Consider the following 27,070-nt stretch of genomic DNA (forward strand, 5'->3'; position numbering starts at 1 on the left):
GTATAGAATCATATCATCAGCAAAGAGAGATAATTTGAATTCTTCTTTTCTTATTTAGATACCTTTTACGTCTCTCTCTTGCCTGATTGCTCTGGCTAGGACTTCTATTACTAGGTTGAATAGAAGTAGTAAGGCTGGGCATCCTTGTCTTGTTCCTAATTTTAGTGGAAACACTTTCAACTTTTTATCATTGAGTGTGATGTTAGCTATGCACTTGTGATAATTGGCCTTTATTGTGTTGAAGCACACATTCCTTCTTTATCTAATTTGTTGATAAGTTTTATCATGAAAGGATGTTGAATTTTGTCAAATGCTTTTTTTGCACTGATTGAGATGATCATATGTTTCTTGTCCTTCATTCTGCTAACATACATTATGTATCAGATTGACTGATTTTCATATGATGAATGATCCTTATAACTCAAGGATAGATCCCACTTTATCATAGTGTATAATCCTCTTAATGTGCTGTTGAATTTGGTTTCCTAGTATTGAGGATTTTTTTCACCTACAATCATAAGGTATGCTAGCCTATATAAATTTTTTTTGTAGTGTTCTTGTGTAGCCTTGCTGTCAGGGTATTGCTGACTTAAAAGAGTGTGAAAGTGTTCCCTCCTCTGATTTTTTTGAAATAATTTGTGAAAAGTTGGAGTCAATAATTCTATAAATGTTTGGTAGAATTCATCTGTGATGTGATCAGATTCTTGGCTTTTTGTTGTTGGAAGTTTCTTGATGACTGATTTAATCTCCTTGTTTGTCATTTGTTTTTTTTTTTTTTTTTTTTGGGGGAGGGGTGTTCTGTTTCTTCTTAATTCAGTCTTTGTAGGTTTGGCCTTAATTTGTGTTTCTTTTTTCAGTTCCCTGAGGCATTTAGTTGTTTACTTGAGAGCTTTCTTTTTTAAGGTAAATGCTTATAACTATAAATTTTCCTCTTAGAACTCCTTTTGCTGTATCACATACATTTTAGTACATTGTGGTTTCATTTTCATTTGTCTCATTTTTTAAATTACCCTTTTAATTTCTTCTTTGATCCATTGACTATACAGGAGCATGTTTTTAAATTTTCACATATATGTCAGTTTTCCAGTTGTTTATTTGCTATATAATTAGGTTAATATAGGTTAATTCTATAATAATCAGAAAAGATGCTTATTATAATTTTATTCTTCTGGAATTCATTAAGACTTGTTTTGTGACCTAGAATGTGACATGTTGTGGACAATGCTCCATGCATACTTGAGGCAAATGTGTATTTTGATGTTGTTGTGTAGAATGTTCTGTTTATATCTGTTAGGTCCGTTGGTGTATTGAGTTGTTGATGTCTGCTATTTTCTTATTGAATAACTGCCTGGATAATCTCTTCATTATTGTGAGTACTGAAGTCTCTTACTATTACATTGCTGTATATTTCTTCCCTCAGATCTGTCAATGTTTGTTTTATGTTTTTAGTTGCTCTGATTTTGAATATATATGTAGATGTATCTACAAATCAGATAAATGGAATATGATGGATATGATAATCCACACCAACTAAGGAGGGCAAGTGTCTTGCATATATTGGTACCTTTATGCAAATCACCAGTGTTGTCCCCTTCAGAGAAACCAATTACCCCAACGGCCCTCTTCTGGAGGACATAATTGCATAAAGGAATCCTTTCCTCTAGATCTATTACTTCCCTAGGCCACAGTGTTTGTTCATTTAAGCATGGGCTACATAAATTTAGTCACAGCCTTTATTTGGGCCTTATCCTCTGGAGATCACAATATAGACTCCAGTGTGGATAAGGCCCCATGAGTCTCTCCCCATCTCTAGAATGTGCTTCACAGTGTACAAAGTGCTTAGCCTCAAGCAGCTCACTACTGACCTTAAGAGAACATATACAAGACTTTGGGAAAATAATGTCCTTCAAAAAAAGATATTTTATTTTTTACCTTATGAAAGTCATAAATGCAAAATGTAATATCTAAAAAAATATGGAAGAGTATAAGAAGAAAATTTTATTCCAGAAAGCAACCTAATCTATAACTCATATATAAAAGCTCTTAATATGCTACAGTGTATCTACTGAATCCATTATTTAAACGAATTACTGAAATTTAGAAAACCACAGTTATTAACAACTTAATTTTTTAAGCAGAAATTATTTGTTGCATTTCAGCTTGCATATTTCAATTAACATTCATTGATCCTTCCTTGTTTTTCTTGGCCTTGATGACCTTTAAAGAGAGATAAGAAAGACATAATGAGACCCTACATACTGAAATGAAGCTCTGCTTATGGTTCTCTTTTCACCTGCATGTCTTTTCTTCCCATTGGCTACATTATTCTCCTTCTACCCTATGAAAGCCCATTAGTCACAAAGTTATGAAGATCTACCTTCAAAAAACTCATTTTCCTCCCATTAACTAATCCCTCTTTGTCTTTTTCCTTCCTGAATAGATTTTTGAAATAAACTTCTGTGGTATCCTGGTTAACCAGGTGCCCACTTTTTTAAAAGTTTAGATTTGTAACATTTGCAGAGTCTGGTGGTATACATATTTTTCACATGGCTGATTTCAAACTACCACATGTTTAACAAGCAGTGCATACAATTCCTGAATTTCCAACAATAAGCTGTCTTCAGTAAGGATAGGAGTGAACTCCAGCACACTACTTCTAGTAGATATCTCTGCCCCAAGCCTAATTGCTCTGTAATGCAACTCCATAGATATTTGCTAAAATGTCAAAGTGATCAGGCATTCTTCTGCATAATTTTGTTTCAATTTTTCATGTATTTTCAACAATAAAGTTCCCATTAATTTACTTTTGTAAAAGCCACACCTCTGTTTCTTTTTTATCTTTGGGCCTCAGTAGTCCCTTTTTTTTCTTTTTTTTAAATCTTTGGGTCCCAGAGTCTTCTACATCTACTGAATTTCAGTTGCACAGAACTCATTATGCTGTGTCACGCTTTTGGAATTTTCATGTATCATTTCCTTTGCCCAAAAGTCCCTCTAGTGTCTTTACCTTCCTAAAAAAAAATACTATCTCCCACAGTTCAGTTTATTATGATGTGCCAGGCTGTGAGATAATTAATATGAATGCAGTGTTTGAATGTTTAAACCATTCCAATGAAGTGGAGACTTCCATTATTTTAGAGGACCAAATAAACTATTTCTCCAATATCAGCCAACTAGTGCTTGTTAAAGGCAGGATTCAAATCAGATCTGTCTTATTCAAAGCCCTTGCTCTTAAGTCCTATGTTCCCTGTCCCTAGACACATCTTTAAATCAATTAACACTAGTATTATATCCTTTCTATAGCTGTATGAATGCCTTTACCTTAATATCCTTTTGAAAATCCTCCAGTTACAAATGCAAGGGCATTGTTTAGGTTATCCTTTCACTCGCTGGACTCTCTGAGTAATACATGAGGAATCTGGTGTTCCCAAAGCCTAAGCCAAATTATTTGCCTCTTTAGCAAGCTCATTCTCCTCTATCCAGTTCCCACCTTGATGAAGCTGTGACTTCCGCACACCAGTTTCAGCTTGCGGTTAACTGTTCTCAGTTGAAAGCAGAAGAGTCGAAGTTTATCTCCTTTCTCACACTTGATATTGTGCCATTTTCCATTCCCCACTACATCCATGGATCCTGTATTATCTTTTATTTCATAGATTGTGTTCTTCTTGTGTATGCTTTTCTGCAAAAGAAGATTAACATCCTGTTTCTGAGAGGATTCTTAGTATCGTATACATGAGAAAGAGCCTCATGACAAAGTTAATGCAATATGCACGAGAGGAATGACAGGTACAGGTCATACATGTGGCTTGGCCTGCCATCTCACAGGGCCCATCTTTTATTATCCAACAACAAGGTATTTTTCTTCCTGCAATTTTACACCAGTAAATGTTTCCCTCTTTTTCTCCTGCTACCACCTTCAGATCAGCTGAGAGTAAATAAAGCACCTAGATATAGAGGAATCAAAAATTCCTATAGGACTTCTTGGCTTATGGTCCTGTGGAAAACCAAATGTATGCTTTCTACAATTATTCAGTCAGTAGATTATGAGGAATTTCACTTTATTATTATTTTAATTTTTTAAAATTTCAATAGCTTTTGGGGTACAAATGGTTTTGGGTCACATGGGTTAATTATATAGTGGTGAATTCTGAGATTTTAGTGCACCCATCACCCAAGTAGTGTACATTGTACCCAATATATTGTTTTGTATCCCTCACCTCCCTCCCAGTCTCCCCCTTCTGAGTCTTGAAAGTTTATTATATCATTCTGTATGCCTTTGTGTACTCATAGCTTAGCTTCCCCTTATCAGTGAGAACATACAAAATTTGGTTTTCCACTCCTGAGTTACTTTGGATTATGAGGAATTTTAAAGGAAAAAACGTCTATGACACAATCATTCATTCTTTTTCAGCCTTCCTCATTACTCATTCTTTTCCAGTATCTTGTCCCCATTGACCTAGATCCCTCCATTCATACTCTGTAGTTTCTCACACACTATTACTCATCAATTCTGTAATTGTATTTATAAGCAAGATCTCTTAAAGACAGTGTGAGAAAATGTGGAGGTAAATTTAAGGGGCTATCTTGGAAGACATGTATATAGGGTTATAAAGCAGTCAATCACATAAAATGTTAGTTGAGTTCATAGAAATGTGTAATGTTTCAGAGTGGAGAAAGGGATGGAATGCATTGTCCTAACTAGCATCTTGAATTTGGACATGGACATATCAATAAAACTCTGTGCCTTGTAATTATTTTTTTTTTGTAAATAATATGATGAGATTGCCTTATCCTCTAAGTATCATGGAATTCAATATTTCTCAGTTGTTCAATGCTGTCTTCATAAATAAATGAATAAATAAATAAGACAGAAGAGCAACAGCACAAATGTTTAGATTGTATGGATAGCTGTTGAATGTATTTGCATTTATGAGCATACCAGCCAATCCACTTATTACTCCAAATATATGTCACAACCAGAGTTCAACCTTAGTAGCACGATTCATTATTTAAAATAAATTTATCAAAATTCAAAGTAAAATTATCAGCGCTCATTGGGATGGAGCAGAAAGAGATGATGTTATTAGCCTGCTCCCATTGATTTGGACCCTGTATTGTCCTCTAGTTTATTGTGGCTGACAACAGATTATTACTGCTAATATTTCTTGGTAACTCTTTTTCAAAGTCCCTACATTTACTTTGGCGTAAGAAAGTTAATAGGTCACTTAGTCCTATTTCCTATTTTGTGGGAAAACTTCATCAGTATCTCTAGTCAATATAAATTATTGTGTTCCAATATTGAGGCAGTTAGCAAAGTCTGACAAGACATTTAGTTCCAGGTAATGGTAGAGAAAATTAAAACAAAATTAAGGGATTACCTTTTGTACCATAAACAACCCATACACCATTGTTCCAGATGCTTGCTTGTAAAGTTGACTGATCTTGGGAGTTTTATTTGCTATTTCGATAATTCTGTTTGGGACCTCAAAGTTTTGATCAAAGTCAGACACAGATGATGCTTCCTTTATTTCCATTACTCCTTTACATTCAGAGTAATCAGATATGGTAATGACCTTCTTCCTTATGAATTTCTCTTTCAAGCTGATGTCGAAGACTTTCACATGGAAATACTGAGTCTTACTGGCCACTGTAGCATGAAACATTGTGCTTTTCCCATGTTCTGGGGACTCATATTTAAATGGTGCTGTTGCTTTCAGTACCATCACTGTCACTGGGTCCTTTTGGGGAACATTTCTTCTCGTATCCACCTGACATTGGGCCTGGGTTTGCTGATTCTGTGTTGGGCAGACACAAGAAAACAAACTTAAAACTTTGAGCAGGAGGTCGGACGCGGTGGCTCACGCCTGTAATCCCAGCACTTTGGGAGGCCGAGGTGGGTGGATCACGAGGCCAGGAGATCAGGACCACCCTGATTAACACCGTGAAACCCCGTCTCTACTAAAAATACAAAAAAATTAGCCGGGCATAGTGGCGGGCTTCTGTAGTCCCAGCTACTCGGGAGGCAGAGGCAGGAGAATGGCGTGAACCCGGGAGGCGGAGTTTGCAGTGAGCCGAGATCACGCCACTGCACTCCAGCCTGGGCGACAGAGCGAGACTCCGTCTCAAAAACAAACAAAACAAAACAAACAAGAAAACAAAACAAAACGAAACAAAAAACTTTGAACAGGAATACAAAGTCACTCTGCACGAGTGACTCTGCAGAGCTTTCGACCCAACAACTTTCACAGATACGTGGAGCTGGGGGCTAGGCTAGACAGGGATTGCTGAACTGAAAGGAAAGGCACATGAGCTGGTATAGTTTAGCTAGTGAAAGTCTAAGGTAGCAGACAACGGGCTTGGAAATTAAATCACCCTCATTGACTCAGAATAATCTTCCTGAAGCAAAGCATGATTATCTGCATGAACAATCTAGAGCAGCAGATGATGAAAGCATTATTGTGAAGAAACTTTAAAGAAAGATTAGAATATAATAACAAATCCAAATATCTCCTCTACCTACTTAAATTATCAAAGACAATCAACAAAGTGAAAACAACTTGGATAGCATTAAAAATGAAGAACCATGCCCACCACAAGCCTCAAACATCATTAGATGTTCTAATGATCAAACATTCATTAGAAATTCTAATGATCACTAGTGTACTCTACCATTTTGAGGACCCAACTCCTTTGTTTCTTCCCAAGAAACAGTGCTGTTACAAGTGGAAAGACTTGGCCTGGCTCAGCATATAAGTAGTCTCAGGTAGAGGATTTCTGGTTAGAGCTATGTCCTCGACAGCATTTCACAGTGGCTAGAACACTAGCAATAATGAAAAAAGGACAAGTTTGTTTATCTCATGTCCTCTCCCCACAGTGGCCTGGCCTATTTGAGTTGCAGCAGAATACTTTTCTGAAGAGAACGTTGCCAGATCTGTACTAGGAAGTGTGGGGAGCAAAGATGAGCCATGGACTTGTATGTACTAGTACTAGAAGCCAAGCTACTTACCTGCACAGACCAGAAATGCTTAGTGGTCTGTCTTGGTGTTTTACACACAGTGATCGCCTGTGGGTAATTGGACTTTACTTGCATGTGGCTTCTCACCAATGTAAACAAGGTATCATAATATAGAAAACAGTTTTCCCTCAGCAAATCAGTAACATGAAGAGTTATGCATGAGAGTAACAATAGTAACAGTGGAATGCACTGTGACTGGGTTAAAAAAATGGAGAAGAGGACCAGGAAAGAGTGTACCTGAGCAAATGAAGTATTGGATGGAGTTGATGATGAGGTATGGGGTAATGGGGGATGATCCGTGGCTGCAGATGTGCTGGCTCCTGAGGGACGTGGGGGCTCACTCTGCTCCTGGGGCACCTTAATCCTTTTGGCTTCAGTCTTTCCTTTGTTCAGAGTTTTTCTTTTCTGAAAGCAGTTTAATTTTCCTGTTAATGGGGTTTAGTATGAAAAGAAGCAGAGCAAGTTTTCATTACAACGTAGTAAGTTCTATTTATATTGGATGGGATGTCCTTGGAAACCCCACAGAATTACAACCTCTCACTTGAAGATATGGACAATAGATAATATTGGGTGTGGATTGTTGCACTAAAAAAAAGATAGATGATTTCAACAGATGCATTACTGTTATCGCCACTGTGGTGTGATGAGAAGAGCACTGGACTTGGAATGAGAAAATCTAGATTTGTGTAAGGATGGGCAAGATGTATATTAAATATGATTATTACCACATTTTTATAATGCAGATGATAACATATTTATGTCACAGAAATTTTTTACTACATTTTTATGATGCCTAACTCTTTACCCATCACAAAGATGATCCATAATTACTAATTTGGTAAATCTAAGCTGTGTTGAGATATTAGTGAAGAGCCATGTGCCATAGCAGAGTATCTTCTGTGGGACTTCAATCCTGCTCCTCTTTCTCAAGCTTACCTGAGCTACAGGAATCCTCTCTCCTACTTCAGATGTCAGTGTGTTTCTTGCGGTGGGTGCAGGTGCCACAAGACCCACTTCTTCCTGGTTTATTTTTTTCATTAGAACTACTCCTTGTGCTTTCATTTTCCTAGCAACTGACAAAAGAAAAGAAAAAGGGCACAATAGGCCTAGACTGGAATAGCTTATCTAAGACAGCTAAAGCAGTTTCAATATTACCTGCTGTCAGCTCCTGCATGAGAGTTCGGATTTGCCTGTTACCTCTACTACATTAACCCAGCCTGGCTGCTAGGAGGCCAACAGTAGCATGGTAGGCATAGGCACTGTCTCATTCTCCTCAGTGCTTTCCTCACTCCTCCCCTGTGCAGTGAGAACATGCTTCCTGTCCTGTGAACTCCATGTGCCTCAGTCAACCTTTTCTCAGTCTTGTTCTCCTACCATTTATTTTAAATATCTAAGGTCATGATGCTGACAGGCTGGTCATGTTCTGTGCAATATTTGTTCAAATGACAGAAATACGACCTGAAAGGAAATATGATCTGAATTGTAATGTGGCAAAGTGCTAATATTGGCTTTTGAATTTTAAAAAATAGTGATTTATATTAAGTGGAGAAATTCTATACTTCTCTTAATAGAACTATTTGCTGTGCAAATTGGTTAAATATAAATATTTCAAATAAAATGCATTTTAAAAAGTAGCTTTTTTTTTTCTGACATTTCTAATTTACTGAAACCCTCATCCTCTCATAAATCCCTGTCTTTGATTTTTTATCCATACCCCAAATACATTCTTCTAAATCTATCGATCTCTTTTATATGAAACAGAATGTTCTAAATTGCCAACTGGTCAGTCTCTGAGGTGCCAACATCCCCATGACTGCTGAGTTATAAATTGGGAAAGGGATGTACCAGCTATGACCAAGGTGGGGTTCTACTCAAGACTGGGGAGACTCAAGGCAGAGTAGCCATGTGCAAGGTTTTCCCTATTACCTTTTGACCTCTCTTTTCGAAGATTGTTGACAAGGTTTTTAAGTGGTGGCATGTCTTTGGCCAGTTCTATTAGTTTGTCTACACAGGCAACACCTTGGAACTTTTTTTCCATCAAATCTGAAATCTTAATTCTGTTGTATTCCTCTTGCATTTTTGTAGTTAGTCCTAAATCATAGGCCAGTAAGGACTTAATTATTATAAAATGATACTCATCCATGAGCTCGAATCCTTTCAGCAAAAGAATTTTCTTGTATTCATTCGCCATTTCTGAAGTTATAGCTTGGCCTATAAAGTAAAAATGACACACAACATTACATATTTATGCAGACAATTTTAAAAAATGAGATATGCTTTTGTGAGTGAGTGTCCCAGGACAAAATGTTGTCCTTGGATGTGTATAAGAAAAAGGAACTAAGTTACCAGCTGTGTCACTGTGAACAATGGATCAAGACTTGCTTTATTAGGAGGTTCAGTGAAGTTCTTCCCTTTTAATGTTGGTTGTTGAGCTGGGTCAGAGGTGTGTGTGGTGAAATGATGTTTGGAAACAGGTAATCGTTGCAGTGTTTATAGTATGGGTTTTGTGGTGTCAAAGTCCCTGGTTCCCCTTCTGATACTTTACTGGGGCCTCAGCCTATCCTTCAATGCCTACCTCTTGGTTCCTGACTCTTCCCATACTCACTATGACCAAAGTGGCCTAAGTATAAATGGGCTGCAGCTACTTACCTTATATGAACAAACTTCTGCCACAGCACTACACTTCTGAGTAGTGAAATGGACTCTAGACCTTCTTGGCTCTCCCTAGTCGGCTCTCATTAGCATTTTGTCTCCCTGGGACTTATTCTCTGTGTCTCATGCATCTACAAAGTTATCATTTTACTGTCCTCCTAACTGTTCTCTAGTGTAGAATTGCAGCATTTATTTTTTGTCCATTTGTTTTTTACAGTCAATTATTTACCTCCAACTAGTCTTACTTTTACTAAAAGATTTCTGTCAGACAACCAAGTAGGTTTCTTTATGGATAAAGGCACGACTCTATTTTTCCTGAAATCCTTCAATAAGTTTTGATTTTTATTAGTATAAATTTCCACTCAGCATGACCTGAAAGGCCTTGAATAAACTATAGCTTTCTTTGTGTATGTGTCTGTTACTTTTGAATTTCTTACATCTTATGCTCTAGTAATATACAATATGTCATTCTTTTTCAGGTCTTCTCACTGTTAATTCCCTTCCCGCTACCTGGGAAAGCATTCCCACTTTTCTTCCTCTGAATACTTCCTTAGAGTTTTTAATGCTTAATTGAGGCTTTATCTTCTGGGAGCTGTTGTGGTCCCAGTCTCACGAATGTGTGCCTCTTTAACCCCTTGTGTACTACCTAAGGGTATTCAGTTCTTAATGTATATTCCAATTTTCTATTTAAATTTGTGGGTGTTCCTTTAGGTTGGTGACCATATGTTTGTGCAACTTTTCTATAATTAGAGTGTTCTAATTCTTAGGGCTGTAAATTGTTCTCTTTTGGGAGATAATGAGTGTTCCTGTGTTCAAACCTATCAAATAAAGAAAAATTTCACACATGGGCACATACAGTAAAGCCAAAGAATATTAAAAGCAAAATGATAAAATCTTCCAGAAATACTGAGTAGAACACCTACAAAGATTAAATACTCTGATTGAATAGTCTGTAGCAGGTTAAGAAAGTAATTTTTACATAGTATTGATCCATAATTATATATCTGCAATTTTACAACCTAAGAAGAAGCTGAAGGATGAAAAGATTTGGTAGGTTTCAGGGCCTGGGAAGGGATGAGAGTTAGCAGGGAAGTGTGGTACCAAAATCACTTTGCAAATTAGAAATATGATGTAAAGTAATACGTGGCTGATATGGCTTGGCTATGTCCCAACACAAATCTCATCTTGAATTGCAGTTCCCAGAATCCCTATGTGTCATGGGAGGGACCAAGTAGAGGTAATTGAATCATGGGGGTGTTTTCCCCATGATGTTCTTGTGATAGTGAGCAAGTTCTCATGAGATCTATGGTTTTATAAACATCAGGCATTTCCCCTGCTAGCACTCATTCTCTCTTCTGCCACCCTGTGAAGAGGTGCCTTCCATCAAGATTGTAAGTTTCCTTAGGCCTCCCCAGCCATGCAGAACTGTGAGTCAATTAAATCTCTTTTCTTTATAAATTACTCAGTCTCAGGTATTTCTTCATAGCAGCATGAGAAGGAACTAATACAGTGGTTATTTTTAATCTCCCTTATTCATCTCACTTTAATATGTATAATGACATGGTTTGTTGAAGAACTCTTAATGCATTTGATATTAGGATGTTGATATTACCTCTACTGGGACAATTGCAATGCCTACATACAATGTATGCATTAAGTAGTCTTTCTAAAATCCCTCCCTGAGTAAATGAATTAAAAATCAGAGTTGTCCCAGGAGTTTCAGGTGAAGTGCTGTGAATCAGTTTTCAAGCAAAAATATTTTTCAAACTAAAATTTTGTAACTGGTCAAAATGTTATTTGAACGTTATGGTTTAAAAAATTATTCTCTTGTTTACTTAGAGTGACATTAGTAAGATTACAGACAAGGAAGTTCCAGACTTTCATTATGTCATGGAAACACCAAATAAATAACAATTTATGAACCAAACTAATGTTTTCAGCTGTTAAGAAGTGGTTGCAACAAAAGAAATTCCAAACCAAGATTAAGCCACACTCAAAATAGTAGAAAACTTCTAGGTGTTTTTCTTTGTCCCTGTTTAACTTTCTCCCTTGAACGGTGTGATGTGATCAGGAGAAAACTTCCTAATTCCTCATTCCTCCTCTGGAATAGAAGGAAAAGTGTGGAACTGCTTTGCAACATTATGGCTTATCTGGAGGTTCCTTGAGGGACTAGTATCTGCTTCACATGACTTGGAGCATTGATGGAAATGGTGACATAGTTTAAATGTCAGATTTGAGGCTGCAAAAGGTAGCGGTGGGTGCTCCAGCTTGTGAGAGCTGCATGGGATCTGCTACTCCCTGGGTGCCAGAAGGCAAGAGATTATGGATAGAGGAATACAGTAGAACATCTACGGTTACCAAAAGAGGCAGATGTGGCTCTTAGGGAAATTATGGCTTAAAAGCAGTGTGTATATGAGAGAATTACAAAAAAAAAAAAAATGCATACACATAAGCCCAGGCAAGACACACGTCCATATAGGCCTCAGATAACATTTAGATTTCATACTTAGATGAAGAGTGAAAGTCCTCCCCTGAATGATGCCATTTAATAATGGTTGAGAGGGGGCTGTTTTTATAAATGTCCAGTTTTCAACAAAAAGTATGAAACAAAAAGAAACAGGTAAACATGGTCAATTTAAAAGAAAAAAAAATGAATCTCCAAAAACTTTCTCTAAAGAAACAGAGCACTCAGACTTTCTTGTTAAAGACTAAAGCAGCACTCTTAAATATGATCAGTGAGTTAAAGGAAAATATGTACAGACAACTAAATAAAATCAGGAAAATGGTTAATAAAATGAGAATATACAAAAAAATAGAAATTACCAGAAAAAAATCCCATAAATTCTGAAGCTGAAAAACACATTGACTGCATTGTAAAATTCACTAGAGGTTTTCCTCAGCCTACACCAATAGACAGAAGAATCGGTTACCTTGAAGACAGGTCATGTGTAATTATCAAGACTGAAGAACAAATTTTTTTTAAAGATATAAAGGAAAGTGAACAGAACTTATAAATGACTTACAGTACATCATCAAGTAGGACAATATATGCATTATGTAAGTCTAAAAAGGTGATGAAAAAGAGAAAGGAATAACGAAATTACTTGAGTAAATAAGGACTGAAAACTTTCCAAATTTGAGAAAAGACAAAATGTACAGATATAAGAAACCGAACAAGCTGCAACTATGATAAACTCAAAGAAACTTACACTATGACACATTATTATCAAATTACCAACTCTCAAAGACAAAAACAAAATCATTTAAAAAGCATCAAGAAAAAGGTCACTCATTATATACAAGAAATCTTCAATAGAATTATGAGCACATTTGTCAGTAAATACTTTGTAGACCAGAAATAGTGGGACAATATATCTCAAGTGTTTAAAGAAAAGTCTGTCCATCAAAAACACTATATCTGGGAAACCTGCTTTCATAAATGAGAGAAATTAAGATATTCCTAGATAAATATAAGCTGAATGATTTCATTACCACTATATCTACCCTAAAAGAAATACTAAAGAGCTTTCTTCAAGCTGAAACACAAGGATGAGGCAGTAACTCAAACTCATACAAAAATATAAGTTCTTCATGAAAGGTAAATATATACATAAATATAAAACATGGCTTTTGCTATTTTGATTTGTAATCACTTTTAATTATTTTATAGGATTTAAAATGTGAAAGCAAAACTATTTATAAATCAATGTCAATTGGTACATATTATATAAATGCAATTTGTAATATTAACATAAAATTTGTGTTGAGGAGCTGTAAAGGAGTAAACATTTCACATATGATTGAAGTTAAGTTGTTATCAGTTAAAAATAGATTGCTATAACTTTAGAATATATGCAACCTGATGATAACCACAAAGATATCTGTAGGATGTACACAAAGGAATAGAAGAACATTAAAATGTTTCACTACAGGAAAAATCAACAAAAAGAAGTCACTGAGAGAGGAGAGACAAAAACCTATTAAGACATACAGAAAATAAATGAAAAATGGCAACAGTAAGTTCTAAGTTCTTATCAATAATTAGTTCAAATGTAAATGGTTTAAACTTACTAATCAAAAAGCATATTAAAATTACATATATAGATATATCACAATGAATTTAAAAACAGGGGATCCAACTATATGTTGCATACAAGAGGCTCATTTTACAGATCTAAGGACAAGGATAGAAAGTGACAGAATAATAAATATATTCCATTGAAATATTAAATAAGAGAGCAGAGGCCGGGCGCGGTGGCTCAAGCCTGTAATCCCAGCACTTTGGGAGGCCGAGACGGGCGGATCACGAGGTCAGGAGATCGAGACCATCCTGGCTAACACAATGAAACCCCGTCTCTACTAAAAATACAAAAAAATTAGCCGGGCGAGGTGGCGGGCGCCTGTAGTCCCAGCTACTCGGGAGGCTGAGGCAGGAGAATGGCGTAAACCCGGGAGGCGGAGCTTGCAGTGAGCCGAGATAGCACCACTGCACTCCAGCCTGGGCGACAGAGCGAGACTCCGTCTCAAAAAAAAAAAAAAAAAAAAAAAAAAAAAAAAAAAAAGAGAGCAGAGTTTGCTATGCTAGTATCAGATAAAATAAAAATAACAGTCAAACAGTGTTATAAGAGACAAAGATTATTACATAGTGTTAAAAAGGCCAATTCACCTACAAGATATAAAAATTAGAAACACACATGCACAAAACATCAGAGCTCCTAATATATGAAACATTTACAGAATAGAAGGGAGAAATAGACAGCTCTAAAGTAGTAGTAAGAGACTTTAATGTTCCACTTTCAATAATAGATAGAACAACCTGACAAGAAAATTAGGAAAAAATAAATATTGAAAAACATTATAGACCACTTATAGACCAATTGTATCTAACAGATTTATCCAAAACAGTAAAGCCAACAACAGTGGAATACACAGTTTTCACATGAACATATGGAACACTGTCCCAAAATATACTACAAATTAGGACACCAAACAAGTGTTAATAAATGTTAAATGTTTGAAATCATACAGACTATATTTTTTATCATAATGGAATAAAAGTAGAAATCAACAGAAAGAAAACTAGAAAATTCATGACCACGTTAAAATAAACAACACAAACAATGAAACATGTACAAAGAATCACAAGTCAAATTTAAATCCATATTTAGAGAATTATATGAAAACACAACATATTTCATTAAATGCAGAGAATATGGTGATGAGGGTAATTTGAAGATTTAAACAACTACATTTACAAAGAAGAAGACTCTCAAATCAATAACCTGACTTTACACCATAAAGAACTTAAAAAAGTAGAACTAAACCTAAAGCCATCAAAAGGAAGGAAAAAAGAAAAATTAGAGGTAAAATTGAGATTAGAAAAATAATAAATAAAACCAATAAAAACAAGAGTTGGTTCTCTGAAAATGTGAATAATACTGACAGAACTTTAACTAAATTAACATAGAAAAAAAAAGGAGAATCAAATAACAAAATCAGAAACTAAAAAGAGAACATTACAACAGATTTCACAGAAATAAAAAGAATTATAAGAGAATACTTTGAACAATTGTATATCAATAGGTGGGATAACCTAAATGAAATGGATAAACGGATAAATTATTAGAAAAATACAACCCGCAAATTTTGAATCATAAAGAAACAGAAAATCTGAACAGTCATTATGACCAGTCAGGAGACTGAATCAGAAATCAGAAACCTTTCAGTAAAGAAAAGTCCAGACTAAGTGGTTTTACTGGCAAATTCCACCAAATATTTAAAGAAGAATTAAGACCAAAATTCTTCAAAGTCTTTCAAAATTTGAAAAGGAGGGAACACTTCCAAACTCATTGTATAACTCAGCATTACTCTAATGCAAAGCCAGACAGAGGAGAAAATTACTTCAACACAGTAAAGTCTATATACAAAAACACCATAGCTAACATTATTCCCAATGGCAAGAGACTGAAAACATTTCTTTTGCTCCTGAAAGATCAGGAAAAAGACAAGGGTGAATTTTTGTTCACTTCTGTTTGAGACAGTACTGAAAGTTTAACACAGCCCCCACCCCAAACAATAGACAAGAAATGGAAAATATAAAATATCTAAATAACAAAGAAAAAAGGTAAATTAAAAATTTAAAAACTCTAACTCTTCATATATGTTTAATCATGCAGTTTTGTGCATGTGTGTTTTTAATTGTTATATCTCATTGTGGTTTCTATGGGTTTGATTTGCATTTTTCTAAAGATTATTGCTGTTGAACATACTCATATGTGCTTATTGGCCATTTGTATAGCACCTTTGAAGAAATGTGTATTCAAGTCCTATATTCCCAAAATAAGCGAAAGTGTGATCTCAAATAAATGTATGTACATATATGTTCATTGCAGCATTAATCACAACAGAAAAATGTGAAAGTAGTACACGTGTCCTTCAATGGATGAATGAATAAAAAGAAATATGGTTTCTTATGTATTTTATGGTAAATACATAAAATGGAATATTATTCTACCCTAGGAAGAAAGAATATTCTGACATATGATACAGTACAACATGAAGGAACTTTGAGAACATGAAATGAAAAAAGCCAGTCACAAAAAGCACACGTATACTGTATGATTAAACATACATGAAGAGTTAGAGTTTTTAAATGTATACAGACGGAAGGTAGAATGATGTTTGGCAAGCTCTGGAGGAAAGGGAAATGTTGAAATTGTTGGTTAACGGATTTAGAGTTTTAGTTTTGCAAGATGCAAAAGCATTCTGGAGGTTGGTTGCACAACAATATGAATGTATTTAATACTACTGAACTGTACACTTGAAAATGATTAAGATGACACATTTTATGTTACATGTTTCTTAACACAATTAAAAGAAAACCATTATTATTCAAAGCTTTCAGAAGTTTGGCAGTGAAAATATCTATACCCACAGCTCTTTGAGAAGAACTACTCATTATGTAAAGAAATAAATCTAAGAAATGTTGGAGGCCAAAAGGGAAGTAAGATCAAACAAATAGTTTAATTAGAGTTTTTACTATCTTAAAAATAAGTAAAGCCAGAGTGAAAGAAAAGAAAACAGGAACGATATGAACATACTCTTACAGTTGAAGTTTTATGTTTGGGGGACCAGAAGATGTGAGAGTTTGCTAAGGGGCTTGTCTTTAAGGAGAATATAGATTTTTTAAAAATAAGAAACTTGACAAGGAAGGAGAAGAAAGCACAGAATAAGTGCTATAAATTGAAACAAAGCAAGATGGCAAAACCAAGTTAAAATATATACCTTTATAGAATGTGCATATCTGGACTAAACTCATTAACTAAGAGGAAAAATTTTCCATTTGTATTAAAAATAAATCCAGTCATATGTTGTTGACAAAATACAAATAAAGTATAAGGTCACTTAAGTTTGAGAAACAGCTGGAAAAAGTTATATTCTTCAAACTTTACCTTAAAGAAAGACATTTTAGGAAAAATGGTGTAGATTAAAATAGGCTTTAGTCAATAAGTATCAGCACATAGTTTCACTACATAATGGTAAAGTATGCAACCTGTAAAAAGATATAATAATTTAAATTATATGTATAATCTGTTATTACTTTAAAAGATAGCATATAGAAATTTTTTCTTCTCTCTAAACACACACATAACATATATACTTGGATATACATATTCTATGTAAAAATATATGGTAGAAATCAAAAGAACTACAGTGAGGAATTAACAAAATCACTATTAGAGTTGGCGATTTCACCACCTCTCTCAGTTACTGAAAGAACAAGGTAAAAAAATAGCTTAGATTTAGATTTAGATTTTTCAAACATAATTAACAAGCTTACTTAGAAACTTTATCTTACTTAAATAGAATTTGGAATCCAACATTTATAAACTCTTCTCAAATACTCATGAAGAAATTAGGAAACTCTCATTATGTACTAAGCCATAAAAAAGTCAAAATGTATCCAAAAGTAGGTAATATATAATTGATTCTCCCTGTCTTTTTATTATATCTTGCCACAAAAAATGTTACCTATCACTGAGTAAAGCATAGACCATTTGAAAAAGAGAAATACTTCTTCTTACACTTGCTGTAAAACGAAGAATGAAATGAAACTGATTCATGAAAATGTAAAGATTATTTTTGAGTAAAGGCTTGTAAAATTGAGAAATTAATGTGTGCACATGTCTATGCTCTTTAATATAGAGATAAAATCATATAATAGAGATTTATGTCCTTGTTTATTTTTTACTAAATATTACTTCATAATAATTTTCCCATGGGACTGTCTTCTCTTTTAACTTAGGCCCAAACCCAGTCACCGAGTTTCCTAGTCATCCTCTAGCCAAGAAAACCAAGTATCTCCTCTAAATATCAATTTATGCCAACAGACACCTAAGAATTAATTTTAAAATTTGCTGTAGACAAAATACATTTTTTTGGTTTATACCCCAATTGTGTTAGGATAAAAGATACCTATTTTCTACCTAGACAGGTAACGGATTCAGTTTTCTGAATATGATTGATACAACACTTCTGGTCTCAAGCAGTCCCGTAACTAATTCTCCACTGAGATGGTATGGTTATCAACTAGATACCTAGATCTTTCTCTGAAGAACTTCCCAGAAATCTCACCTTAATGGATACTTTTTCCACAATAGTCTTCAGAAATCCTGGAGTCACTGTCTTGTTTAGGACAGGCTCACTGTCCGTAAAGCTTTGGAGAGAGTAAACTGCAGACTATTATAATCTTGTAAAGGGCTGAGAAATGAAAGCTAACAAGGAAAAATGACACTTGTTAGAGCCTCTCTAAATCTTGATTGTAGATGGCCTTCTCACACTGTACTAACTCCTAACTAGAAAGAAGTTACATAATCATGGAACAATTTTGAGGCCACGCCTATCAGCCTTTGTAGCTTTCTATTTCAGATGTCAGAGAAAGTGGTCAGTTCCTCCTTATAAAAAGTAATCTCAGTTACAAGGAGAAATGAGAGCAAATGGTGCTTCTTCTTTGCTTTTTTGACTTACAAATACTTGCTGAAAGGAATTTCAAACTCAGAACTTTCTTATAAAGCTAATTTACGTTTAGGTCATTAGAAACCAGTAGCCCCTTGAATAAGGATCTTAATATCAATTTGGGAAAGGCAAAACACCAAGGTTTCTCCCTCCTTTCCTGTTCACAGAGTGGCAGGAGCAGGAAATCTTGGTAGAGATGTCTATTGCTACCAGAACTTGACTTCATCTCTTGGATAGGGGTGGGTATACCATGAAATTGTTTTTGTTTAAATAATACCTACATATTCACTCAGTTATTAATAACTGATACACCTGGAGCTTAACAGAGGCAGAAAGTATGTAATATGAAGGATTTACACATGAATATGTAAATCCTTACTCAAATAATTTGAAAGAGTTTCATACTAGTTGCTCTCTTGAGTATAATAACTGCCTTACCTTATTAAATTCATGATTATTCATGCTTTTTGCATTATTCATGGGTAGTTGGTTTATATCATGATTGAAACCTTGAAAATTCTGGGAGAGCACTGAAACTCTGGAATGATAGGGGGCCTGATAAACCCTTTGTACTGCAATTCTGTTTTCTGTGAAAAACAGTGGGTGCACTACAAAGTATCATAACTCTGAATTGTCAAATGAATGGTATCAGTTAGCAGACAGTGCTGTGTTACGAACTAGTTGATCTGTAAGCAAAATGTGATCATGACTGGAAAAGGATCCCAAAACAGCTAATAGGGGAAAAGGATCCAAGGCCATCTACAGAGAAGAATAAAGTTGATTGTCTTAATCCAAACCGGCAGCATAGAGAGAGTTAAATTTTAGATTTGGAAACTGTCTAAACCCCACTAAAGCAGGAGTAAATCAGAAAAACCAAAAGGATCTAGAATGACAGCCGCTAACACATGTGGGTGTTCATTGTTTCAGTTTCTCACTTATGCTGATGCTTTGAGCAGGTCTTAAGGTAAAGGGTAAAGAGGAACACAAGGAAAACTCATCGGGCACCCCACTTCAGTGTATGGGAACCAAAAGAACTCATGACAGGAGTTACCATGTTTCAGGACGGCTTTCTAACTTCATATGGTTTGGCTCTGTGTTCCTACCCAAATCCCATCTTGTAGCTCCCATAATTCCCACGTGTTGTGGGAGGACCTGATGGGAGATGAATGAATTATGGGGGCAGGTCTTTCCCATGCTGTTCTCATGATAGTGAATGGGTCTTATGAGATCTGATAGTTTTAAAATAGTTTTTTAAAAATGGGAGTTGCCCTGAACAAGCTCTCTCTTTGCCTGCTGCCATCCACGTAAGATGTGACTTGCTCCTCCTTGCCCTCTGCCATGATTGTCAGGCCTCCCCAGCCAGTGGAACACTTGGGTATGTCTTTATCAGTAGCATGAAAACACACTAATACAGTAAATTGGTACCAGGAGTAGGGCATTGCTGAAAGATACCAGAAAATGTGGAAGCAACTTTAAAACTGGGTAACAGGTAGAGGTTGGAACAGTTTTCAAGACTCAGAAGAAGACAAGAAAATGTGGAAGAGTTTGGAACTTCCTAGAGACTTGTTGAATGATAAAAATGCTGATAGTGACAGAAACAATAAGATCCAGGCTGAGGTGGTCTCAGATGGAGATGAGGGACTTATTTTGGGAACTGGAGCAAAGGTGACTCTTGTTATGTTTTAGCAAAGATACTGGCAGCACTTTGCCCCTGACCTAGAGATTTCTGTCTTAGAGCTTGAGAGAGATGATTTACAGTATCTGATGGAAGAAATTTCTAAGCAGGAAAGCATTCAAGATGTGACTTGAGTGCTGTTAAAGGCATTCAGTTTTAAAAGGGAAACAGAGCATAAAAATTTGGAAAATTTGCAGCCTAATAATGTGATAGAAAAGAAAATCCCATTTTCCGAGGAGAAATTCTTGCTAGCTGCATAAATTTGCATAAGTAAGGAAGAGCTAAATGTTAATCATGAAGACAATGGGGAAAGTATCTTCAGGGCATGTCAGGGACCTGTGTGGCAGCCCCTCCCATCACAGGCCTGGAGGTATAAGAGGAAAAAGTGGCTTCATGGGCCAGGCCCAGGGTCCCTGCACTATGTGCAACCTAGTGACTTAGTGCTCTACATCCCAGCCACTGCAGCAGTGGCTGAAGGGGGCTACTGTAGAGCTTGCAACTTGGCTTCAGGAGTGCAAACCTCAAGTCTTGGCTGCTTCCACATGCTGTTGAGCCTGAGAGGGCAGAGAAGTCAAGAATTGAGGTTTGGGAACCTCTGCCTAGATTTCAGAAGATGTATGGAAACTACTGGATGCCCAGGCAGAAGTTTGCTGTAGAGGCGGAGTCCTAATGGAGAACCTCTGCTAGGGCAGTGCAGAAGGGAAATGAGGGGTTGGAGCCCCTACACAGAGTCCTTGCTGGGGCACCGCCTAATGGAGCTGTGAGAAGAAGGCCACCATCCTCCAGACCCCACAATGGTACATACACTGATAGCTTGCATCATGCACCTGGAAAAGCCACAGACACTCAACACCAGTCTGTGAAGGCAGCCAGGAGGGAGGCTGTTCCCTGCAAAACCACAGGGCTGGAGCTGCCCAAGACTATGGGAACCCACTGCTTGCATCGATGTGACCTGGATGTGAGACAGAGTCAAAGGAGATCATTTTGGAACTTTAAGATTTGACTGCCTTACTGGATTTTTGGACTTTCGTGGGGCCTGTAGCTCTTTTGTTTTGGCCAATTTCTCCCATTTGAGATGGCTATATTTTCCTAGTGCCTGTATCACTATTGTATATAGGAAGTAACTAACTTGCTTTTGATTTTACAGGCTTATAGGTGGAAGGGACTTGCCTTGTCTTGGATAAGACTTTGGACTGTGGACTTTTGAGTTAATGACTTTGGGGGACTGTTGGGAAGCCATGATTGGTTTTGAAATGTGAAGATATGATATTTGGGAGGGGCCAGGGGTAGAATGATATGGTTTGGCTCTATGTCCCCACCCAAATCTCATCTTGTAGCTCCCACAATTCGCACATGTTGTGGGAGGGACCCAGTGGGAGAAGACTGAATTATGGGAGTGGGTCTTTAGCATGCTGTTCTCATAGTAGTACATGGATCTCAGAAGATCTGATGGTTTTTAAAAAATGGGAGTTTCTCTGCACAGCTCTCTTTTTGCCTACTGCCATCCACGTAAGATGTGACTTGCTCTTCCTTACCTTCTGCTATGATTGTGAGGCTACCCCAGCCATATGGAACTGTAAGTCCAATAAACTTCTTTTTTTTTTTTTTTGTAAAAGGCCCAGTCTCAGGTACACCTTTAGCAGCAGGATGAAGATTGACTAATACATGCTCTTTTTTAGAAACTAACTTTTGTAGTGATACCCTCTGTTGGTTCTCCACCAGGCAATGCACAAACTGCTGACTCAAATAATGATTTTATCTTATAAATATTTCCCAAATATTTATTTCCCAATTTTCTGGTTCAAGTTCTCACTATCTCTTGCTAGGACCATTAGTGTTCTAACTCACCTCCTTTCTTCCAGCCCAAAGTTCTAAAATCTACCCTGCACCATTTCAAGAAGTATATTGCAAAAATTAGATGATAACATATTCTGTGATTGTCTACTTATATTTTGCTCACATAATGCTCCCTTCCATCTCAAGTATTAGTTATCTAAATATTTGTGGAAGGCTGGTCTGTTTTTCAGCTTCAGGAAATGGATGATTATTTACTTAAGTCAATCAGGGAGAGCAAGTTCTTTTTAAGCAGTTGATTAAAAATAGACATGTGACCCAATTTTAGCCACTGGTGCCTGAAGAGAAGCCTGCAGTAGGAAAATATCTTTAAAAAAATTTTCTTTGCTAGTCAAAGGACATGAGCTAGAAGAAATAGCTTGTTATTTGTTCTCACTATCCTTGTGTTTTCATTTGGAGAGCTGAGGCAGTTGAATTGAATACAGCAGAAGAAATGTTTCATGGAAGCTATTATTGAATCTATGAATTAACTCACATCCCTCCTCTCTCCCCAAGTAAAAAATCTTCTTGTAAATTTCTTACTTTTTAAATCATTTAACTTAAGAATTATGTTGCCTGAGGCTGAAATTATTCTAACTAGCTCATTGATCACTTAATTTCACTTTTTAAAATTCTCCAGTGTTACATGTATTGCTCATTGGATAAAGTGATTCTTTGTTTGGTACTCAAGGACCTTCATAACCTGGTATATCTTTATTTCTCTAGTCTCATTTCTTGCTAGTCTCTGTCTTTTCTCTTCTTGTCCTTCTATAACAACTGACTATTTAATTTGTCCATATCTCTAACACATAATGTTATTTCACACATATTGCTAGTTCATGACTTAGTAGATTTAGTCATCTTCTCTCATCCTGCAATTCCCCTCACACATTTTCTGCTTTGCTGTCCAAATTTTCCTCAAATGACTATATTAAAGCTTACTCTTCCTTTGGAAACTTTCCATACCTATCACAGGTCACCCTTGAGTGCCTCTGTAATACTCTACACATTCCTATGTCTTAGCACTTAGTGCATTTTGTTAAAACGTTCTTTTCACTTGTTTGTGTGCTCCCTCTGTATTGAAAGATAGGTGATTAGAGTCATCATTAATTATTCACCTTCTTTGCGTCACCAATTTCCTGACATAAATTAAGATGATCAATAAATGTTAGTTGAACTAAATACAATCGAGCATGCACAAAATTCACCTAAATTGAATAATTAAAATTGAACTTACATTTTTATTTCTCTCTTTTCTTAATTATCAAAACTAAATAAAATGTAGTCATTTCTTTACAAGTTTCCATCTTTACTCATACTAATTTCTGTTAATAAAAAGTATGTTTTAAAAAAATGTTTATTTTAGGTTTGGGGTATGTGTACATGTTTGTTATATAGGTAAACTGTGTGTCATGGGGGTTTGATGTTCAGATTATTTCATCACCCAGGTAATTAGCATGATACTTGAAAGGTTTTTTGTTGTTGTTGTTGTTGTTGTTTTTTAATCTTCCCCTTTCTCCCAACCTTCACTCTCAAGTAGGTCCTGGTATCTGTTGTTCCCCTCTTTGGGTCCATGTCTTCTCCTTGTTTGGCTCCTACTTACAAGTGAGAATAGGTGGTACTTGGTTTCTTTTCCTGTGTCAGTTTGCTTAGAATAATGGCCTCTAGTTATTGAGGCCATAATGCTGCACAATACATATTATTCTTTTTATGGCTGTGTAGTATTATATGGTATATATGTTCAACATTTTCTCCATCCAGTCTACCACTGATGAACATTTAGGTTGATTCCATGCCTTTGCTATTTTGTGAATAGTGCTGCAATGAACATATGAATGCATGCCTTTAGGGTAGAAGGATGTATATTCCTTCGGGTATGTATGTACCCAGTAATGGGATTGCTTGGTCAAATGATAATTCTGTTTCAAGTTCTTGGAGGAATTTTCACAGTACTTTTCACAATGACTGAACTAATTTACACTACTACTAGCAGTGTATAATCATTCCCTTTTCTCTGTAACCTTGCCAGCATCTGTTATTTTTTTACTTTTTAAAAATAGCCATTCTGACTGGTGTGAGATTGTTTCTCACTGTGGTTTTGATTTGCATTTCTCTAATTATTAGTGATGTTGAGCATTTTTTTTTTCATATGCTTGTTGGTCCCATATATATCTTCTTTTGAAAAGTGTCTATTCATGTCCTTTGCTCACTTTTTAATGGAGTTGTCTGGTTTTTGCTTATAAATTTGCTTAAGTTTCTTACAGACTTTGGATATTAGACCTTTGTTAGATGCACAGTTTTAAAATATTTTCTCCCATTCTGTAGGTTGTCTGTTTACTCTGTTGACAGCTTCCTTTGCTGTGAAGAAACTCTTTACTTTAACTAGGTTTCATTTGTCAATTTTTGGTTTTGTTGCAATTGCATTTGGTACCTTTGTCATAAAATCTTTGTCAGGTCCTATGTCCAAAATGGTATTTCTTAGGTTATATGCTGGGGATTTTATAGTTTTAGGTTTTACATCTAACTCTTTAATTAATCTTGAATTGATTTTTTTTAATGGGGTAAGGAAGGGGTCCAGTTTCAATCTTCTGCATACAGATAACAAGTTATCTCAGTACCATTTATTGAATAGAGGGTCCTTTCCTCATTGCTTGTTTTTGTCAGTTTTGTTTAAGATCAGATGATTGTAGGTGTGTGGGATTATTTTTGGCTCTCTGCTATGCTAGTACCATGCTGTTTTGGTTATTGAAATGGGCCTAGAAGAAAATCTACATAAGTTTCTGCCCAAAAACAAGAGTTCTTTTCATCACCACATGGCACATACTCTAAAATCAAATGCACAATTGAACATGAAACAATCCTCAGCAAATTCAAAGAAACCAAAATCATAATTCTATTAGCCCATTCTCACGCTGCTAATAAAGACATACCCAAGACTGGGTAATCTATACAGAATAAAAGGTTTAATGGTCCACATGGCTGGGGCGGCCTCACAATCATGGTGGAAGGCAAGGAGGAGTAAGTCACATCTTACATGGATGGTAGCAGGCAAAAAGAGAGCTTGTACAGAGAAACCCCCCCTTATAAAACCATCAGATCTCATGATGCTTACTCATTATCATGAGAACAGCACAGGAAGGACAAGCTCCCATGATTCAATTACCTTTTCCTGGTTCCCACAACACATGGGAATTCAAGATGAGATTTGGGTGGGGACACAGCCAAACCATATCATGCACACTTCAACCACACTCTTGGACCATAACACTATTAAAAAAAATCAATACCAAGAAAATTTCTCAAAATCATACAATTACATGGAAATTAAGCGACCTGCTCCTGATTGACCTTTGGATAAACAGTGAAATTAAGGTAGAAATTGAGAAATTCCTTAAAACTAATCAGAACAAAGATAAAACATAACAGACTCTCTGGGACACAGCTAAGGCACTGTTAAAAGGGAAGTTTATAGCACTAAATGCCCACATCGAAAAGTTTAAAACATCTCAAAATAATAACTTAATATCACAACTAAAGGAATTAGAGAAATAAGAACAAACCAAACTGAATGCTAGTAGAAGACAAGAAATAACCAAAATCAGAGCTGAATTAAAGGAAATTGAGACACAAAAAACCATATGAAAGATCAATGATCCAAGAGCTGTTTTTTTTTTTAAAGTTAATAAGATAGATAGATTGCTAGCAAGATTAATTAAAAAAAGAGAGAGAGAAGATACAAATAAGCACAATCAGAAATGCCAAAGGGGCCAAAACCAATAGCCCACAAAAATATAAAAAATCCTCAGAGACTGCTCTGAACAGCCTCACACACACAAACTAGAAAACCTAGAAGAAATAGGTAAATTCCTGGACCCATACAACCTCCCAAAATTTAATCAGGAAGAAATTGAATCCCTGAACAGACCAACAATAAGTTCTGAAATTGAATCAGTAACAAAAAGCCTACCAAGCAAAAAAAGCCTAGGACCAGGCAGACTTACAGCTCAGTTCTACCAGATATGTAAAGAAGAGTTGATAACATTTCTATTGAAATTATTTCAAAAAAATTGAGGAGGAAGGACTCTGCCCCAACTCATTCTATGAGGCCAGAATCATCCTGACACTAAAACCTGGCAGAGATGCAACAAAAAGAAATCTTCAGGCCAATATTCTTAATGAACATAGATGCAAAAATCCTCACTAAAATACTAGCAAATTAAATCCAGCATCAAATCAAAACACTAGTCCACCATAACCAAGTGTGATTTATCCCTGGGATGTAAGGTTGGTTCAACATGCACAAATCAATAAATATGGTTCATCACATAAAAAGAGCTAAAAACAAAACCCACATTATTATTTCAACAGATGAAGAAATAGTTTTTGATAAAATTCAACATCCGTTCCTATTAAGAGCTCTCAATAAACTAGGCATTGAAGGAACATACTTCAACATAATAAGAGCCATCTATGAGAAACCCACAGCCAACATTATACCAATGGACAAAAGCTGGATGCATTCCCGAAAAGAATGCCCTCCCTCACCACTCCTACTTGACATAGTCCTAGAAGTCCTGGCCAGAACAATCGGGCAAGAGAAAGTAATAAAGGGCATCCAAATAGGAAGAGGGTAAGTCAAATGATCCCTGTTTGCAGAAAACATGATTGTATACCTAGAGAACCCCACAGTCTTTGCCTATGAACTCCTCAATCTGATAAGCAACTTCAGAAAAATTTCAATATAAAAACTCAATGCAGGAAAATCAGTAGCATACCTATATACCAACAACAACCAAGCTGAGAGCCAAATCAAGAACACAACCTCATTCACAATTGTCACAAAAAGAATAAAATACCTAGAAATACAGTGAACCAGGGAAGTG

The 27,070-nt window shown here is 36.0% G+C and overlaps 1 protein-coding gene across 3 annotated transcripts in view; it reads right to left on the bottom strand.

The window, feature by feature from the left end:
* Positions 1–1,900: 1,900 nt before the first annotated feature.
* Positions 1,901–27,070, bottom strand: part of MNDA (myeloid cell nuclear differentiation antigen) — a 45,449-nt gene continuing 20,279 nt past the window's right edge. For 2 of the 3 annotated variants that reach the window (XM_001117129.5, XM_077941596.1), the window contains 6 exons: positions 8,939–9,223; positions 7,949–8,085; positions 7,250–7,417; positions 5,376–5,792; positions 3,488–3,676; positions 1,901–2,217 (listed from right to left, as the gene is read on the bottom strand). In XM_001117129.5, the coding sequence (XP_001117129.3) occupies positions 2,170–2,217; positions 3,488–3,676; positions 5,376–5,792; positions 7,250–7,417; positions 7,949–8,085; positions 8,939–9,203 (1,224 nt within the window). In that variant the 5' untranslated portion in view covers positions 9,204–9,223 and the 3' untranslated portion in view covers positions 1,901–2,169. Of the gene's footprint in view, positions 2,218–3,487; positions 3,677–5,375; positions 5,793–7,249; positions 7,418–7,948; positions 8,086–8,938; positions 9,224–18,298; positions 18,511–27,070 lie in introns of those variants that run through there. The other variant, XM_015112693.3, reaches the window with a different exon arrangement.

Source organism: Macaca mulatta, chromosome 1 (genome assembly GCF_049350105.2).
Source record: "Macaca mulatta isolate MMU2019108-1 chromosome 1, T2T-MMU8v2.0, whole genome shotgun sequence".
NCBI lineage: Eukaryota > Metazoa > Chordata > Mammalia > Primates > Cercopithecidae > Macaca > Macaca mulatta.